General features: G+C 45.8%; 1 protein-coding gene and 1 pseudogene across 1 annotated transcript; both read left to right on the top strand.

Annotated features, from left to right (window-relative positions):
* Positions 1-1,697: 1,697 nt before the first annotated feature.
* On the top strand, positions 1,698-2,314 carry LOC114498940 (annotated as a pseudogene).
* A 4,919-nt stretch (positions 2,315-7,233) lies between these two features.
* HPX (hemopexin) lies at positions 7,234-15,388 on the top strand. The gene is made up of 10 exons (XM_028517113.2): positions 7,234-7,371; positions 7,523-7,587; positions 7,691-7,762; positions 7,938-8,059; positions 9,656-9,809; positions 10,490-10,702; positions 10,845-10,976; positions 14,511-14,641; positions 14,722-14,884; positions 15,027-15,388. The coding sequence occupies exons 1-10, from the start codon at positions 7,289-7,291 to the stop codon at positions 15,284-15,286; spliced, it is 1,395 nt and encodes a 464-aa protein (XP_028372914.1). The 5' UTR covers positions 7,234-7,288; the 3' UTR covers positions 15,287-15,388.
* The last annotated feature ends 4,629 nt before the right edge of the window (positions 15,389-20,017 follow it).

The raw sequence follows: 20,017 nt of genomic DNA, 5'->3' as shown, positions 1-20,017 counted from the left end.
GCAATCCTTGAGGCCAGGCCTGGGTTAGAGACCTGGGACTGGTCCAATTGGAAGCTGGGTGTGGGGGACTACATGGCCAATTTTGGAGCTTCGTCCTGAAGCCCTGGAGCCCTGCTTCATCCTCCTGCTTTCCATTCCAAGATTGCTGCCCTTTTCCTACAGTGCTGACAATCCTAGCAACCCCTCCTGAGCTCTGGTCTGCCAGGTTTTTGCTGCCAATTCCAGAGCTAATTACAATCAGCACTCAGTGATTTGGGAAGTAGGGACTGATTTTCTCTCTACAAAAGACTGAGACTCAGAAATAGGGCATGTTGCTGATGAAGAGCAGAACCCAGACCTGAATCTGTAGCTGTTGTACTCCTAACTGGTAAATTGTAGCACTTACTCATTCTTATGCCCCTTGCATGTAGTGTGGTGACTGGCAGAGAAGGCTCTCAGTGAGATTTGGGGAGAGAGATCTCAGAAGGTTGATTGTGCAAGGTCATGGGAAAGCTCCAGACATCCTGGGATAGCACCAGGGTTTAGATGGGAGGCCTGTCCATGCGTTTGTGGAAGACCATGGGGGCTTTGCAGAGATCAGGGGAGTACCATATGGACCACCTGGAAGTCTCAGTTATGTTCCCTGGTCTTTGTCCCCACTAGTTGGGATGTAGTGGGCAAGTGGAGGGACAGATGCCCTCCCTGAAGGTTCTAGGGCAAGTGTTCTTATAGGACCTGTACTTGTGGCCCTGATTATGAGTAGGATCACCTGAGGCAATGCCCTGACCAGCAGAGACAGGTGCTCCATCATCAGTCACTTCGCACCAGTGGAGACTTCCCGGAGAGCTCTCAGGTGATGGTCTATTCCTCGCCTGCACTCTCACCATGAGCAAAGTGCCAGCAGTTGCATGAGGATGAAGGCTCCAAGTTCCCAGCCCTCAACCTATTATATGTGTACATTTAGGTGTATTGCTTCACCTAAAGAGCAGGGGAATAAAGTGGCAATAAAGGTGAACTTCCTTAGCTGGGAAGTCCCAAGTGGTTCCCCTAGCAGCCTGAGAACAGGCTGCTGGGCCTGATTCCATAGATACCAGATTAGGTAGACTGCCTAAGCTATGCAGAGGGTGTCTCAAGGTAGAATCACTCACTTCTTCCTAGACATGATCACTGTGGGCATTTTCTTCCCAATTCATGCCTTGGGACCCAGAAGTAGGTGGAGATGGTGTCTGGCAGGAAGACTATGCCTTGACTTAATTGATTGCAGCAGAGCCCCTGCTGGGACAGGTAAGAAAGTTATTCTGTGGTCTTGAAAGAGCTCATGTCCTGGTTACATAGGATGGCCTGGTGCTCAGAACAGCCCTATGGTTCTGTGTGGCCTGCAGGTTCATTTATTCATTCAACAAGTACTTCTGAGCACTTGCTGTGGGTCAGAGTGGTGGGAATACAGACAGAAATGGTCTGGACCCTCTGTAGCTTATAGTTTACTGGGGAAGGCAGGCAACCAAGTAAACACATGAAACTAAATGTGAAATGACAGTTGTGTTCAAGCTGTGAAGGAATAGAATACAATAAATAAAAATAGAGAATATGATGTTAAGGAGAGTAGACAAGGAAGGCCTCCTCAAACAATGACCTGTAGGTGAGGGAAAACTGGGTAGAGAGAGAACCCCTACCCCCGTGTTAAGAAGTGGAGGTGAAGCTCTCTTTCCAATGGTGGAGTCTGAAGAAGATGGGCAGAAATGGCACCTCACAAGGGGAAGGAGAAGAAGGAAGAACAGTCATCAGCCTCAGACCTCAGGTAACTGAAGGAGAAAATGTATTTGGTATCTGCCACATTTTCGCATTCTTCCATTACACTTGTCCATGTTGCGATCTTTCTGGCAAGGAACCCATTTGCTATGTGATTGGTGGGGTGAAGGTAAAGGCTGATTGAGATGAGGCCTCTCCGTACACCACCATGTTGGCTGTCCAGGATGTGGCCCAGAGGTGCAAGGAACTGGGCATCACTGTCCTCCACATAAAACTGACCACAGGAGGAAACAGGACCAAGATCCCTGGACCAGGGCCCAGTCAGCATTCAGAGCCCTTGCCCACTGAGGAACGAAGGTCAGATGGATTGCGTATGTCACCATTATGCCCTCTAACAATACTCACAGGAAGGCAAGTCACTGAGGTTGCCATCTGTGAACAGGACTCCTCAAATTATTGTTTTCTGTTAATAAATTGCCTTTGTGTAAGAAAAAGAAAGTGGAGATTTCCAGACAAAGGAAGAAGGTCCCGAGGGGTCAAGGTCTTGGTGTGTTGGAGGACCTGAAAGGAGGCCATGGTGATTGCAGAGGAGGAGGGTGTGGGGAGAAAGGAAAGCAACAAGTGTGGAGAGTCGAGCCTGGGTGGGATCACTGAACTCAGGTAAAGGCTTTGGAACTGAGTTGGAGTGTAACAGTAAACCATGGAAAATTTAAGTGATGAGGATGAAAAGATGACACAGTGACTCTGTGGGTTGAGAAGAAAAGTGAGAATGGAAAACAAGAAAATTGAATATCTCTAAACTGTTCCTCTTGAAGACCATGGATACCTTAAAACCATCTATGGTTATACCTAAGAACTTCCAGTTTTAGGTATATTTTCTAAGAAAATAATTGGGCAAAGGCATGAAAAGGTGTGTGTACCAAAGATTATCACTTTATTTAAAATAGAAAAATAACCCCCCCAAAACCTAAATGTCCATCAGCAAGGAATGCTTATATAAAATTTTGCTTAAACATATAATGAAATTGTAGGTACCCTTTTAAAATGCTGATATCTGAGATCCACTGGTAAGACAAAAAAGAAGCTTTATAAATTTTATCTGTGTTAAAAAGGATGTTGTAAGAATAGAAAAAAGGCTGGAATAGATAAAATGTTAATGGTATCCTCCAGTTAGCAGAATTAAAACTGACTTTTCAAGAAAAAGACTTTCAAGCAGTAGTATAAGGTAGTTTCAGATATGCTTTTGGAGATGAGCGTGGTTGCTACAAAGGATGTATTGTGGAGGGGTAGGAGAGACAGGGAGGCAGAGGCTATTTCAGTGGTTAGACAAGAAAGGATGGTATTTGCACCGTGAGGGAGGTGGGAGGAGGCGGAAAGATTTTAGGTCTAATTAGGAAGTAGGAACAACAAGATTCAATACTTATTAAACACATATGGTGTTTCAGGCACTGTGCTAGGTGCTAAAGATATAGAGGTAAATAAATCACATAAAATCCTTATCCTGTTCATTCAGGCAGTATGGTGGACAGTGGGGTGCTGAAGCTGGTTTGCACTGGCTTATGAGAGCTCATTGTCAAATTTTCAGGAATTTCGACAGCTGGTTGTTGAAACCCAGCCATTATTAAAAATTAAATTATGTAAACTGAAAATTAAATGTTTTATTAAAATAAAAGATAATAAATATATAAAACTCATCACTTCCTAATTATTTTACTGCATTTTACTATGGCCTGTGCTCTTCAGTTTAATTATATCTATCGTACCTGCATGGCGGAAATACCACATAGTAAGTAGCACATTACCGTGCATTTCTTCCCAACTGCATGTTTCATGATGTCTTGTTGGTAGCTTCAATTTGGCTATGATACTTGCACCACAGAAGTTAACAAATGCTAAAAGTCAGGGCTTTTATCCTTCTAGACAGCTAGCTTTTAAACATGGACCAGCACACCCCTTAATAGGGGACAGAACACACTCCCAGCAGTCAGGCAGCCAGAGTTTAATCATGGCTCCACCACTTGCTTACAGTGGCATTTGACCAAGATACCTAGTATAGGTGTCCTCATTTGTAAAATGGGACTAATTTATATATATACAAATGTTATATATATGAAATATATATAACATTATAACATATATTTCATTATAATGAAATAATCCCTATCAAGTGCCAGGTGCAAGCATGTGCCCACAGAGATGAGCAACTTATTGTTATAATGACTTATTTATAGAGAAGCATGAATGGACTATGTGGGAAAGCTCATTACAAACAGAGCAAGCAGAAAAAATGTGCATGTTGGAGGAGTCATTTGGGAGCAGTGAGCTCTTTTTGGTGTCTGGAACTTTATCCCTAAGCTTTCTCAGCTTGGGGGCAGGAGGAATCCAGTCTGTGCTCCCTGGAGCTCACAGGCCTGGGCAGCAGGTCTAGCACACCAGTCAATACTCAGTGGCCCAGAAGAAACGACTGAGGTCAGAGAACTTGGATCAGCAGGAGGGCAGGCTGGCAAGGCCATTCCAAGGAACAGTGGGTCGGTGTGTAGTTTAAATGTGGCCCCTGGCAATGCAATAGGAAGCTTTGTCCACGAAGTCATGTTCAGACCCTTTGGTTGGGTGGGGGTGAGGGTGGGGTGGGGTGCAGAAAGCTGCTGGTTAGGAGGACTGAGAAGACTACGCGTAAAAGCAGATGGTTGGATTTTTCTGGGCTTGAATTCCTAAGGAAATCAAGCAAGAAACCAAGGTCCCCCAACTCACCCTGGGCAGCAGAGATTTGCAGAGGAAGGGGCTGTGCCACTGAGGCCTCGGTGGTGTGAAGTAGAACGCTTTGGTGAGCCGGTTTCAGGCAGGAAAGGTTCCTGGGCTCTGGCCTCCGGTGGAAGGGTGGGAGCGCACTGATACCTGAAGCCTCCAGAGGGCGCTCAGGCCCAAGTTGACGATCATTTTGTCTTTAGCTCAGGTCAGAGAGCTGGGAAGGACTCCAGGACAAGAATAAATGCCACCTCAAGTGAGAGGAGAAGCAAGGCCAGACGGATCTTGGATCTTCTGAGAAGAGCTTCCTTGTGCCCTGTGACCAGCACCAGATGGACAACATATCCACAACCGAGGTTTCTGAACAGATAGTTGTCTGCCTCTCTGCTCCTGCTAAGAACTTGAGCTTCAGCCTGAGCTATCTGCCATGCATAAGAGTCTCTGGCCTGCTCCTGGCTTGGGGAGGAAGGCTCCTATTATGGTATCTGAGCCATCTTAGGGTAGATAAGCAAATTAAGAAACAGCAAAAAGAGGCAGTAAAGCCCTCTTCTGGGATAGTGCAGGGGTGCTGTGAGAGAACAAGAGCCGTGTGGGGGAAAAGAGGCCAAGCTGAAAACCCATCATCCAGTATGTGTGCTATCTCCCCATGAAGAGCCATTTCAGGCCAGAGGGGAGGCCACATCCCTGTACCAGAGGTCCGAGCAGGGCCCTGATATGACTACTGAAGACCCTCACTGTGGGCTTTCTGTTCTATGGGGTGTTAGTGACTCAGTGTGAAAGCATCCATCACCAGCAGACTCAGTGAAATCTGTAGGGCACACAGACACAGTTTTGGATCTAAAAACAGTTGTTGAGGGGGTTGCTGATGCAAGGTGCTCAGGAGGAAAAATCCCAGGATAGTTCTATAAGATCTTAGAGGCTGAGAGTGGAAGAAGAGGTGAGGGGAACTTGGGAGTAGTGGTTTCCAGAGCCCAGTGCTCAGCAGCCGGGGTTGGTGGGTGGGCGGGGAAGGAGCAGGTCCAGGCAGGGACACCTGCAGAGTGGAGAAGGTGGTTGTCAGGCATCTGCCATAGGAACTGTGGTGTTGCCCATGTGCCAAGGGCTTAGGGAGTCCATCTTTACCCACTAACCACTGGAGGGGAATGATACTAACAAGGTACATTTTCTTTCGTGAGTCAGGAGAGGACACTGAGCCTGATGGCAGAGGCCTGATAACATGTTGTTCCATAGGTCCCAGAAACCTTTGTTTTTCTGTTGGGAGGAGGCTTTGCAGAGAATGAAAGGGATGTGAGACCTTTGCTAAGGTTGTATAGGGAAATATCAGGGTCATGGAGTCACCTGAGAGGGATCAGGATACTTTCAGGCAGTGCTAGTGAAACAGAGGTCCTGAAACCAGTCAGCCTGGCCCATAACAGACTCTGCTTATATTTATCTTCAGCCTCAGCAGGGAATCTCAGATGAAAATGGGACAGGCTTTGAGAGAGGCCCCAGGGAGTACTGAAAATGGTAGTTACTAGAGATCACAGGTGAGTTCCCAGAACTAGAAGAAGAGAGGGGTGCAGGACTCGGATATTGTGCCCGGTGACCAGCACCAGGATGGCCAACATATCCACAGGATAGACAGGCAAGACCATGTGATGAAGGGCCGTAACAATGGGACCTGTGACTCCTCAACCCAATGTGCCTTCCATCATAACGCACCCTCAACCCTGATATTTCCCTTTCCCCAGGAGGGAAACTGTCAGAAATTTGACTGCAACTAGTCAGTACTTGAAATTTATCGTTCATTCAACAGATGTAATTGAGCACTTATTATATGCCACATACTATTTGTGGTGGAGAGAATGCAATAGTAAACAAGTAGGCAGACAGATGAAATAACTTCAAGTTTGATTAAGTGACATGAATGAAGCAAGCAGGTTTGAAATGGCCGGATAGATTGGTCATGAAAGGCTTCATTGAGAAGGCAGCATTTCAACAAGAATCAGCTCTAAATATTGTGAAACCCATTACAGTTCTGTTTATTCTGTGCTGGGTAAATAAAGCACTTTTCCCTTAATGTGGAAACTACCAAGAAAGGCTAATTACTAGCAGTGTTCTCTAGAAGATAGACATCTCTTCCTGTCCCATTACTGTCAACCCTTCCCTCCCAGGTGAATTTTGCAAAGCTCTTTACCAGTGTGGATGGGACAAGGGTGGAGCTTAGACATTAATGGTGAAATTTTATTGACTTATCAAGGGCAAAGCTGAAGAGCTTGGGAATGCCCCAGAAAGGCCCTTAGTGGAACTTGGAAATAGATGTTCTCTAAGTCTTTCTAAATATGTCTGTATGTGTGTGATTACTAACTATATATAAGTATCAGTGTCTTTAGTTCAGTACACAATATCCGTTGTCTTGGAGCTCAGTACACAAAAATGTTAGTGTCCTCCTCTTCTCCCCTCCTACACTGTAGAGGTAAATCCAACCACAGAAAGGTCATCTTCAATCAATCTATCCACTTCCTTGATATCATGGGCAACCCGATCCATCACCAGGGTGGTGGGAGTCACAGCTGGGCATCAGTGGCATGGGCTAGTCACTGCTCAAAAGTCAATGAAGGGGGATGGGGCCTCCTGCCGGGAAGAGTTAGTCTTGGACTCAGATTTCTGTCAAGACCCTGACCTTGTTACACTGATGTAATCAGCCAATATTGGCCTAATCCTGAGAGACAGCTCTTTCCCAGCAGGCTTGCAGGTGGGGGTGGTGCTGTTGCCATCTCTATAAAGGGAGTTCAGCCAGGTGACCAGAGCAGTCCTGTGGCTTCTCCAGCTCAGCATGGCTCGGGCACCGGGAGCACCAGTTGCACTGGGGTTGTTGGGCCTCTGTTGGTCTCTGGCCATTGCCACCCCTGTTCCTTCGTGAGTAAAGCTGATGCTGGGGAGGGAGGACTGGAGTGTGGTCTAGAGTGGGATAGAGCCCAGCTGTTAGGCCTGGGCAAGTGTGGGGTCAGGAGCTAAGGAATACAGATTGGCCCCACTGGACCCAGACATCCCTCTGTCCTCTCTCTAGGACTAGTGCTTCTGGGAATGGAACTGAAGGTGGGCATAGGATCAAGCTGAACCCAGATGCACTTGGTGAGGCCCCAACTCCCTCAGTGTGTCTATCCACCTGGCTGTGTCTCTGCATTTTATTGTCTGACTGGTCTTTTACTTTGTCATCTCCCCACATCCACCTCAGAACTCTGTTCAGATGGCTTGAGTTTTGATGCTACTACTATGAGTGAGAATGGGACCATGCTGTTTTTTAAAGGTAGGAGAGGCAGGGGTTGGGGCATTTGGGACTTGAGGCTTGATCTCCTTCACCAAGAGTGTATTATCTATCTGTGGGAAATCTTAGGAATTGAGAGTCTCACCCACAGCTTCTCTGTAACTCTCTCAGTTGGCCAAGACTTTGTTCCCAGTCTCTCAGTGATTGTGTTTTTCAGGGGAACACGTGTGGAAAGGTTACCAGCTAGCCCAGGAGTTGATCTCAGGGACACGGAAGGATTTTACCAACTCTGTGGATGCTGCCTTTCGCCTTGGTCATAGTGATGTTTTCCTGATCAAGGTACTGCTGGATCAAGGTCAGGGCTGGGCTAGAAAGTGCTGAAATCCACAAAAGAGCCTCTCCCCCAAGTGGCCCTGGCATGAAGCTCTTACCAATAAGTTCCAGGTTTCCATCCCCTGTGCCTGAAAAAGCTCAGGCTAAGGAAGTGTTGTGCATGTGAGCTGGATAGGCACAGTATTCAATGGCTATCTTTTAGTCCTAATGTTTGTCTGGACCTCTCTGCCACTCCTCACACTGTGAGCCAACTTTTCCTTTGTGGCAATTTCTTCCCTTGGCGTCCATGACCCCACATCAGGTCCTCTTCATGTGGTAGCCAGGTTGTTCACAATGCAATGGCAGCTGGACCAGGGGTGAGCAAAGGATGAAAAATCCAGCCCACTGTGCTCATCAAGTCATGTGCCCTAGCCCTGGCTCTGTCTGCTCAGAGGAAAAGACACCTTCTCCTAACTTGCCAAAGTCACTATGAAGTTGGGGTGGCCCTCACTGCCAACTTTGTTTTCCTTCTGCCTCTTTTCCTGCTCTTTCTCAGGCTTCTTATCCTTGGCTGTCCCTGAGTGTTCTATAAGCATCCATCCCAACCCTTCCATACACCCTCTCTGGGTGATCTCTCCCATTGCCACGGCTCTGAGGACTTTCTATGCTACGGACACCAGAGCTGGATTTCTCCCTGGAGCTCCAGACTTCTCTTTCCAATTTCCAGGCAGATACCTTCAACTTAGATTTCCCATAGTACCTGAAATTCAGCATCCCCAAAACTGAACTTAGTATTTTTCTTACAAATCAACCCCTCCTCCTGCATTCCCTATTTCAGTAAATGGCACCACCACGTGCCAGTTCCTGCAGGCCAGGTGCACGTGGATCTGGAGATCTGGCCCTTGGTTATCTTTTTAGGTTTATTGCCCATCCCTGCCACAGTCACTTTGCCAGCTACAGGGCACTGCATGTAGTTCTCTGAGCATGCTCTGTATATGCTGCTCCATCTGCTGGAGATACCTTTTCCATACTTGTCCACCTGGTAAATCCCTGCTCAGTTTTCAGTTCTTGGCCCAAATGCTTTCTAGAAATTCTCCAGGTAGATTTGGTGCTCCCTCTACATTCCCAATGCACCCACATGCTCCTGCTTCGCTGGTTGCAAGGCTAGGATGGTAGGGTCCTTTCTGCTTTTGTACAGTGAAATCCTTGAAGGCAGAGACAGAGCCTTGCCATCCCCTTATCTGCTATAGCTGGTATATAGTAGTCACTCTTAAATTAATAAATGCATGAATAAATAGATAAATGAATGTATATATGGTTGAATGACTGCAGGATTACTATTTTTGGATGTGTTTGCCAACACTAATGGTGTTGCAAGTAAGTGTGCCATTGGATTGTCTGTTTTACATAGCCAGATGTGTGTGTTATGGTAATAGTGATGAGATTTACACAGAAGGTATACATTAGTGTAAGAGGACAGCACATTGTTGTCCACAGATGGACTGAGAGTATGTGGTTTGCAGGAGGTTATTGTATAAGTGCAACAGGTCAAAGATGTTGTTTGTAAATGCAGGATGGCAGCATGTGGGGGAGCATAGTTAAAAACAGTGCTTTTGTATTCAGGGAGACAAGGTCTGGCTGTACCCTCCTGAGAAGAAAGAGAAAGAATATCCAAAGCTGCTACAAGATGAGTTTCCTGGAATCCCATTCCCACTGGATGCAGCTGTAGAATGTCACCGTGGAGAATGCAAAGATGAGGGCATCCTCTTCTTCCAAGGTCAGTCCAGGCTGTAATAAGATAGGCTGGGGTAATGGTGGGTCAGTGGTGACAGAGGTAGCGGTTGAAATGGTGGGGGTGGTGGAGCCACTGTATGACTCCCCAAGGAAGGAATAAGATAGGCCAGTTATGGTCTACAAGTGAAGTAGGGGAAGGAGAGAAATTACCCTGGGGAGGGTAACTGGGTATAATTCTGCTAAAGTTCTCCATGACCCTTAGGACTGATCTATGTTTCCTAGTCTTACATAAAAGATTCTCCATGACGAAGCCCCTACTAACCCACTAGCCTCGACTCTCATCATTCTCTTACCTTGAATATCAAGCTCCAGAAACTCTATCCTGTTCCCTGTTCACCCAATTTCCTTCATGCTTTGTACTTTCCTTTATCTGAAGTTCTGTTTCCCCCTCTTATGTGCCTTGAACCTTCTGCTTCAGATTTTAGTTTAAGTATCACCTTCTCTGGGAAGTTTTTTCTGACTCTTCCCACACCCTTTGCTGAGCTAATCACATGCACTTGGTTGCCGGATTTTATTGTGCGACCACTTCCTTCAACTGTTTTTCTGCTGGGCTATGAGCTCCATGTGGCCAGCATAGTATCTGCTCCATCCTGGAATCCAGTCCAAGCACAAGGGAGGAAAAGGGCCAGACTCAACAAATGCTTGTTGACTGATTGGACAAAGGTGACCACACGTGGTTCTGGGACTTGGCTACAAAAACCAAGAAGAAGCGTGACTGGCCAGCTGTTCGGAACTGCTCCTCTGCCCTTCGATGGCTCGGCCGCTACTACTGCTTCCGGGGTAACCAATTCCTGCGCTTCAACCCTGTTACTGGAGAGGTGCTTCCTAGGTACCCTCTGGATATCCGAGACTACTTCATTCCCTGCCCTGGCAGAGGTGAGAAAGCCCCAGCCCCTGGGACTCGCTGCAATCCCACTAACCCCAGCCATGTCTTCCACCTCAGATCTCATTCTGACTTCTGGCCCCTGTCGTTGTTCCCCTTTGTCTATTCCCTCCCCCCCATCCCCCCTGGCTCCAGGCCATGGACGCAGGAATATGACCGGCCATGCAAATGGGACCCAGGCTGGCTATGGGAACATGCGCTGTAGCCCAAATCTAGTCCTGTCTTCACTGCTGTCTGACAACCATGGTGCCACCTATGCCTTCAGTGGTGAGAGATACCTGCAAATCCCCCACCTTTGCCCTCCATATGCTTCCCATCTCTTTCATAGTCTACCATCTCTATACATTTTCTCCATTTTCATCACTGCATCCCTTATTTTGTCCCTCAGCTCCCATCCTTGGCATGCCTTTTTTCCATCCCTCTTCTTCCCTGATGCATATTATTCAACTTACCTCTCATTGCCCAGGCCTCTAATTCTGCCTTCCAGTACCATTTACTCCCAGGTCTGTGCCCTCTCTGATCCTCTCTGGGTCCCTGTGATTCCTCATATTACCTTTGCTCTTGCATGTCTCGCTGAGTTTTGTGGCTCCCCCTGAGCTTATTCTCAGGAGCTTCATCTTTTTCCAGGTGCTTGGCTCCTAATGTTCAGGCCTCTGGGAATGGCATTACCTGGGTATGAGATGTTCCCAGGACCAAAAACCAGCCAAGAACTCTTGGGTCCCTTAGACTTTTAGAAGATAGCTTCATTAGCCAGAGGTTTCTCCTCTGTGTGACCAGTGGAGACATCTCTCTTCAGACTTGTGGCAATAATTGGCAAAAAGCTGTCCAATGATACCTCAGGATGCTCTGGGATTAATCAGGCAGGTAGTGACAAGTGTTGATTCACACAAGAACAGCTCCACAATACAGAGTGAACAACCACACTACACTCACCCTAAGTCATATGTATGATCTGTAATAACATAGAGTACTGGAAATCCTTTTTTGCATCTAACCCCTGGACAAATCTGATCAGATATGACTACTAAGCTATAATGAAAAATACATAGTCACAGGGAGAGCATATCCCCTCAACAGGAATACATGCTGTACTGAGAAATACATCAGTGATGAAATGCCTGCAGTGAAAATGTAGACCTATACTGAGAATATATGCCATAGTGAAAACACTGAAGTATCAGGAGAACAAGCAGCTAGGGTGACAGCATGGGGCCACTGCAGGGACACACACACACACACACACACAAATGCACACACAGGGGCGGGGAGAGAGATTGAGAAAACAGGGTCACAGGGACCACGCGAAGATATAGTGAGAATGCAGCCAAGGAGAGACTATAGAACCTCAAGACCATGTGGCCATGAATCGAATGTAGGTGAACTCCTAAATCAAAAGTATTAGGTGCGTTCCATGGCATGGAGAGAACACCATTATATTAAGAATACCCAGCTGAGGGAGAACTTACTATCTTGGTGAAAACACCAGTGTGACCCAATTACTCTGCACAGGGATGGCTCTCTCCTCTCTCTGATAAATCTTTCTCTTTTCTCTACCTCATAGCTTCTTGTCTAATCTTTCTTCTTTTCCACAACTTTGGCTTGCACATGGGCCACCATGTCTTCTCCACCTTTTTTCTATTCATGATCTTTCAGTCTCAGATCCAACTGATAACTGCCTCATTTGCCCACTTTTTCTTAGTCAGATTTCCAGAGAGGAAAATATTTTTATCCCAACACATTAAAGTTGTTACTGGTCAGCCTATGATTGATGGATCAGGGGCTCATCCCTTATTCTCTTGCACAAAGAACAGCATAGCTCTGGCTCTCAAAACAAGGGTTGTGAGTAGGGTAGTTTCAGCAGAGGAGGAGGCTGGATATGAGATGTCCAGTAAACAGCTATAAAGATAACTTGTAGCTACTGAAAGAACACCAACAAACACGTATCAAGAGCCTGATAGGCACTGGGGATTGTTCTAGACACTGGAATACAGTAATCAGCATGGCAGACAGGACACCTGCCCTCAGACAGCCTGACACAGAGGGACAGGACAATAAGAAAGATAAGGATGGAAAGAGAATACTGTTAAGTAGAATTAATAGTTATGAAGTGTTCTATGAACATCAGAATGTTCCTTATGCCCAAATACCACTTGGAACTAGTATAAATAAATTTAAAAGTCACTGATGTTTTAAAATATAAAATTGTGTCCAAAAATGCTATAAAGAAAATAAGACAGGATAACATAGAGGTGAGGAAAACAACTGGACTCTCCTCTAAAATGATTTTTTTTGAGCTGAGATTTTAGTAATAAAACAGAAGAAAGGCATTTTAGGCAGAGTGGACAGCAAATACTTTGAGGAATCAGGAAAGGAGGCCAGTGTGGATAAGCTGGAGCATAGTGAAGGAGCAGGTTAGTGGCTTGAAAACAGGTAGTTGATTTATGCCTGGTAAGGATTTCATAAAAGAAAGCCAGAAGGGTTCTTAAACAGTGCTGTGATATATTCTGACTTATTTTTTTAAAGATTATTCTGGCTTCTTGTGAAATACAAGTCATAGAGATACAATCATATAAGTAGAGAATCAGGCTGGTAATTCCTGCAGTTGTAGTGATTGCAGGTAATGACAGCTTAGATTAGAATAACAGCAGCAGAGGTGATGGGAGTCAACCTAATATATTTTTTCAGTCAAGCCGGAAGCATTAACCAATGAATTGGATATCAGTAGGGGTGGGGAAGGGAAAGGAGGGGTTTCAAGAATGGGACTAGGTAGCCAGGTGGTTCCTTTTTCTAATATTGGGGGAGACAAAAGAAAAAAAAATCAAGTAATAAAATAAAATTGGGACAGACTAGGGAAGGAATAAGTGTGCGTGTTTGGTGGGAGCAGGAATTAGTTTGACATGTTGGGTTTCTGGTGCTTAGTGGCCCCAAGTGGACAGGTTAGGTAGGCATTTGCATTTGAGCCTGACACTCAAAGAAGAGGTCCCTTAGAGCTGAAGAGAACAGACTGAAAGTCATCAGCATGTAGATGGTGTTTAAAGTACTGGACTGGATAAAATCACCAAGAGAGTGCCAAGATAGGGGATTCCAATATTAGACATCAGGCTGAAGAGAAGAAGAGTCAAAAAGATAAGAACATGGGAGAGTCTGGTATCACAGGTGCCAGGATCCAAAAGATATTTAAATAAGGGAGTTGTGAGCAGTCAAACATTGCTGAGAGGTAGAGTAAAACAGAGAGCAGGTCATGGCTCTAATAGATTGGGCAAAGTTGGAGGATGCTGGTGTCCTTGAAAAGAACAATTTTAATGGAAAAGAACCAGAAGTGTAAGTGAAGTGGTTTGAGAAGGAAAAGGTAAGTGGGAGCTTAGACAGGTGCTGCTCTGGCTGCTTCCTTGCTCTCCTGCCCCCACCCCCTCGCCAGGGATCAGAGAGTATTGCCAGAGTGAGAGAACTCATTGGAACTTTTAACTCTGGCCACCATCTCTCATTGTCTGTAACATCTCTGCACATGGACATCCGAGATGCACAGGTAGCCCCCAACAAACCCCATAACATTTAACCTTGGCCACTGTTCTTCATTCTTGCCCTTCTGTCAGGCCCCTGCTCGCTCCAGTTCTAGTCAGGTCACAGTGCCTAACTTTGCCAGTCAAGTCCTTCTCTACTCCCTCTTATGTGTCTTCTTCCCTCTTGGCCTCTGAATACATTCTCTCCTTCCTCTCAGGACTCACCCCCTACATCTGTCCTTGTCTCTTTACTACCTGGCCTTTTACCACCAGCACTAGAGGTGCCTCTGATACCCTACAGGGTCCCACTACTGGCGTTTGGACACCAGAAAAGACGGGTGGCATAGCTGGCCTATTGCCCATCAGTGGCCCAAGGGTCCTTCAACAGTGGACGCTACCTTTTCCTGGGATGAGAAACTCTATCTGGTCCAGGTATGTGTTGGGAGAGAGGCTTGAGGTAAAGACTGGGAGAATATCCAGCTTTATGCTGATTAACATCTTTTGTCCTCCAGGGCACTCAGGTATACATCTTCCTAACAAAGGGAGGCTATACCCTAGTAGATGGTTATCCAAAACGGCTGGAGGAGGAATTTGGGAGCCCTCCTGGGGTCAGCCTTGAAGCTGTGGATGCAGCCTTTGTCTGTCCTGGATCTTCTCGACTCCACATCATGGCAGGTGAGGGAGAGGCATCTGTGTGCCCAGGGGTGCCTTGTTCTACCTCTTCTCCATAGCACAGATCCCCATCAAGACCTGAGAAGGGTTAAGTCAGGATCCCCATGATGTGGAAGCCATGTTATATCTGGTGCCTTCTTCCCAGGACCGAAGCTGTGGTGGCTGGACCTGAAGTTAGGAGCTCAAGCCACATGGACAGAGCTTCCTTGGCCCCATGAGCAGGTTGATGGCGCCTTGTGCACAGCAAAGTCCCTTGGCCCCAATTCGTGTTCTGCCAATGGCTCTGGCTTGTACCTCATCCATGGCCCCAATTTGTACTGCTACAGTGATGTGGAACAACTGAGTGCAGCCAAGGCCCTTCCCCAGCCCCAGAGAGTGAACAGCCTCCTGGACTGCACTCAATGATAGGGCTTCTGATGTGAGCCTGGCCCAGATCCTTCTTTCCATTTTCCATACAATAAAACCAGAGGGCTTCTTGGCTTGAGTCAAGGGGCCCTGATTGTGGAACAGTCTGGTTTCTTTCTTTGAATTGAGAAGGTAGTAACATCTCTTTTGAGGCTCTCTAGCTCAGATGAGGCTGTGGGAAGCAAGGGAAGGGAGGGCTGAGGGACGTACCTCATTTCTGCCCAAGTGATCCTAAACCCAGATCTGAAACTGACTTCTTTTGGACTATCTACACACTGAAGGAAATAGAAGACCAAAAGTAGAAGGAACTGCTGTGTTTACACAGCAAGTAAGAGGCAGAGCAAAGACTCTTACCAAGCCTAGTAATAACTGACCACAGGTTAGCCCCAAGACAATGAGAAAAGAGGGCCTGGGGCAGCTAGTCATGTGCCAAGTGGATTGGCTCAGAGTTGCCATGTGAGGGCCATAGAGGCCCTCAAATTGTGGTTCCAGGTGGTTCTGGCAGTACTATTCCAGCAGAAGGCTTTGGGTGGAATGAGTTAGGCATAACAAGAGGAATGAAGCTGAGGTGGGGAAACAAGAGAAGCAAGATGGGGAGAGAGGAGAAGGAATGATTCAGGGACCTGACACCATGAGACACATTTGCAGAACACTGCCCCGGGGTAGTCCTGCTGGCTACTTTTTGGCCTTTGTGAATGTGGGCCTAGATGGTGCAGTGTTTTGGTGGAAGCTGCAGTTGTTGGTTCTCTTCTGGTCATAAATGGACCAAGGCTTTAGGCTCCAAACTTACCAACAACCATTTGACTGGGGAATGTGTCTGGACTATAGGCAAGTGGATCTCAGGTGAAACCATTTTCCTCCTCTACCTTTTCAACCCAGCAGAGGTTAGAGATTGGTTTGGTTTGTTTTAGCCTCAGACTTTAAGAGGGGGCCCTTACTCTTAGCTTCCATATTCTAGCCTCAATGGGTTCTTCCATAAAATGGGTATAATCCCACCCATCTCCCGATGACAATGAATATGGAGTCAAACCCAACCCTTGTATTCTCTCAGAAAGGGGCCCTGAAAGAAGAACCATACTCTGGCACATGGCCTCATCTGACTTACTGTCAGCCCCTCATGACAAATGGCCCCTGGCTTTGTGGGGCTTTTGTGGGTAGAATGGGACACTGACACCCTGGGCTTTGCCCTGGGAGGCCAGGCCATAAGTGCCTCCTGGCAGGCACCAGGCTCCTCCACCAGCACCTTGATGGCTGGGGAGGGAGGAAGGAGTAGGAGGGAATGAAACTAGGTCTCTGAGGTTTCACCCAGGACCCATACACCAAAAGGTTGAGAATTTGATCCTTGGTTGAGGTGTGTGTTCGAGGTGATTGATTGCTGTTTCTCTCTTACATTGATGTTTCTCTCCGCATCCTCCCTCCTCCCAATGTAAATGGACATGTCCTTGGGTGAGGATTTAAAAAAATAAATAAAATATCTGTGACTTACTTTTAAAAAAAAAATGGAAGACTATATATATTCAAAGGAGAGCAGAGCCAGTAATACATAGGATGGTGAGTAGATTAGAAAAGGCCTCATATATGTCATAACACTTGAGCTGAATTTTAAAAGATGACTAGAATCTATGTAATTCCTTTAGCAAATATATATTCTGCAATGCCAGGGAACATTACAGGCAGAGGAGGCAACACAAGCCAAAAGCCAGGGCAGAAGAGACAGCCAGGGAACCACAACTGCCACAGGGGATGAGTGACAGCTGGTGGGAGCTGAGGCTGGAGAAGGAGGCAGGGGCTTCTCAGCTCACGGGAGAGGGGGTTCCACATCAGCTAGGAAGCATGGGTTTTGTCTGTCTTTGGGGCAATGGAGACATACTGAGGGATTTTAGATAGGAGTGATAAGATTCCTTTGACTGTGGCAGAGTGGATACTAGGTGAAAGCACATTACAGTGGACGTGAGGAGAACACTGAGGAGGTTGGTACTGTAGTCCAGGTGGTAAATCATAAAGGTTGGATACTGGGTGGAGATGAAGATAAAAGGAAGTGAGCTGATTAAAAAATATTGAGAAGACAGAGTCTGTAGGACTTGTTTATGGATTGGATAGGAGTGGGAAGAAGAGTGAGGAATCTCACCCCTAAACTGTGCCATGACCACTTTCCCTTCTATCATTGTGTCTTTTCTTCCCAAGAGAACTTCCCATGGTGACCTTGTGAATTTACACAACATGGTAATATCTTCTTTACATTTTTTACACACTTCGTGATTAATATGCTTTTCTACTTCTTTATCTTCAGCTTTAATTGAGAGCAGGAAAAGGCCCCTCTTCCTTTCCCTATAACTGTCCCAATGGATGGGAAGCAGTGTCAGCATTGGCCTAACTCAACGTGTCTGTACCGTTTCTCTTCCTCTTTCTGTGCAGGTTAAATACCTCCTCCTCTGGCATCATGCAGGTGAGCCATACCATTCTTATGGCCATCATGTGACAGCCTTCTGACTCTATCCTCTCAATTGCTGAAGTCCCCACTTCAACCACCCAATTACTATGGCCCAATTCTGACCTCAGCTGTCATTTACAATTGCTCTACTTGTGAAAAAATTCCTTAAATTCCAGTGTCCTACTTGTGACCATAACCTCTTATCCTTGTCCTCCTGCCCCCCCCCCCGACTTTATTTTCATTCTCCTGCTCTTTGACTTTATAGAGATGTTTGATCCCTTTACTGTCTCCCAGTCCTTCATTCCCTAAAAGTCATTGTCTTTCCTACCCACTATGAACATCAAAGTCAGTCATCTGAACAACTTTCTTAATACTTATATTTCTCTGTCTCTTTTAAATTCTATTTAATTTAGCCAGAGAAAAGAACAAAAACCAATTTCAGGTCAGAGAGTGAGAATTTTAGAGTCAGACATTTCTGAATTACAGTCCCTGCCTAGCCACTTACTAACTTTATAGGTTTGAGAAATTTAGCTTGACTCTTGTGTGTGATGTATGTGTGTGTATGCATGTATGTATGCAAATTAGGAGTGTGTATTGCATCACTGTTCAGGAAGGATATAGAAATCACTGCAGATAGTTCAAGTAGGGAAGGATTGAATGGAAATAACTTATTACAAAGTTGTGGAGAGGTCTGGAGAAGCATAAGAGGAAAAGCAGGTGCTACCCAGAGGCCAGATAACTACCACTAATCTTGACTGAGAGGAGCAAAAGGGGGAAAAGATATGACCCTAAGACCAAGGAGTTGGAATCTACAAATCTGCCCTAACTGCTGATGTAGCTGGAGTTTGTATTGCTGATGCTGCTGGAATTGCCTCCACTTTTACCACATCAGAAGACGATGGTGCCAGAGGCACTGCCAAAAACAGGATTTCTCCCTCTTTCTATCTTCCTCATATGAAGGTTCCCATTGGTAGAACCTAACTGTAACAAAGCAATAAAGGAATCTCAGAATGTTTTCAGATGTGTAGCTCTGTTAGTACAGGGGAGACTATAGAAGTGTGGATGAGTACCAACAGGCAACAACTGCTACATATATTTATAATAACTTCTGGTTGCAAGGGATAAATCCCAGTTCAAAGTGGTATAAACAAAAAAGGGAATTTAATGACTTATGTGACTTCAGGCAGAGGTAATATAGGTGTTAAAGGGATATTATCAGGCATCTGTCTCTCTCCACCCCTCAGCTCTGTTTCATTCTCAGGCAGGCTCATTGTTCCTGGTGGCAAGATGTCTACCAGGCTTACATTCTCCCAGCACCTCAAGTTGCAGGAAAATTCCTAAATCTGATTTTCACTGGCTCAGATTTAGTCACATGCCTATCTTCTCTGAACTGATCACATTGATCTAATCATTGGTTAGGCGCCCAACATTGAAGTGGGTTGCAGAACTTGGGTGATTCCTTTTTGAACAACATAGCCTTAGAGCAGGAAGGGGATGTGCTTCAAAGAAAACTGATGTGCTGTTACCAATAAAAGGGCGAATGGATGCTGCACAGATAACAATAACAAAAGCAACAACATGTTCGTGACAGGATAATACTTACTTTGTGAGGTTTTTCATGTTCTCCACCCAACCCTCCTTCCCTTCCTCAGCTTGACTGAAAATACTGACATCACTAGGCATGAAATATCTCAACCTCTTGTCTGCTCACACTTTATTGATTACTCTATTTATACCTTTGTCCTCACCCCTAACTCTTCATCTTATAAAGTGACCTATCCTTCTCATGAGTCCTTGATGCCACCTCTTCTCCTCATCTCCAGGGTCACACTCTGTCTCACACCTTTTTTCTTTACTTTCAGATTCATCTTTTCTACTGGAATCTTTTTGTAGTGCATACCCATGTTCAAGTCTACAGCATCTTTTTAAAAGAGATGAACCAGAATCTTTAACAGCATATCACTTTCCAGCTACTGCCGATTCTTTCTTCTAAATTGCTCTAAAGGGGGTTCTGCACTTACTTATTCTACTTCCTTGTTTCCATTTGCTCCACTCTGAATCATGGCTTCTGTCGCCATTCTCTGCTCACATTGCTGATCACATCATGGGTTTCCATGACCTCTGTGTCACCAAATCCAACAGATACTTTTTTGCCTTGACCTCATTGAAAATCTTTGCTGCATTTGATGCTATTGACCACTTTTTTCTCCTGGAAAATTTTTCTTCCCTTGGATTTCTTCCATGACTACTCTCTCCTGATTCTCCTCTTACTCTATTCCTTCTCAGCTTTCTTTTTGGCC

The sequence above is a fragment of the Phyllostomus discolor genome, chromosome 6, assembly GCF_004126475.2.
Source record: "Phyllostomus discolor isolate MPI-MPIP mPhyDis1 chromosome 6, mPhyDis1.pri.v3, whole genome shotgun sequence".
Taxonomy (NCBI): domain Eukaryota; kingdom Metazoa; phylum Chordata; class Mammalia; order Chiroptera; family Phyllostomidae; genus Phyllostomus; species Phyllostomus discolor.
The sequence above is the reverse complement of the archived record's forward strand: the minus strand, read 5'-3'. Positions and strand labels throughout refer to the sequence as shown.

Excerpts from the sequence above, each read along its gene's own strand:
- HPX (XM_028517113.2), top strand. The coding sequence starts at position 7,289 with ATGGCTCGGGCACCGGGAGCACCAGTTGCACTGGGGTTGTTGGGCCTC. Across the intron at positions 8,060-9,655 it reads GTGATGTTTTCCTGATCAAG|GGAGACAAGGTCTGGCTGTA; the intron begins GTACTGCTGGAT and ends TTTTGTATTCAG. Across the intron at positions 14,642-14,721 it reads AGAAACTCTATCTGGTCCAG|GGCACTCAGGTATACATCTT; the intron begins GTATGTGTTGGG and ends TTTGTCCTCCAG.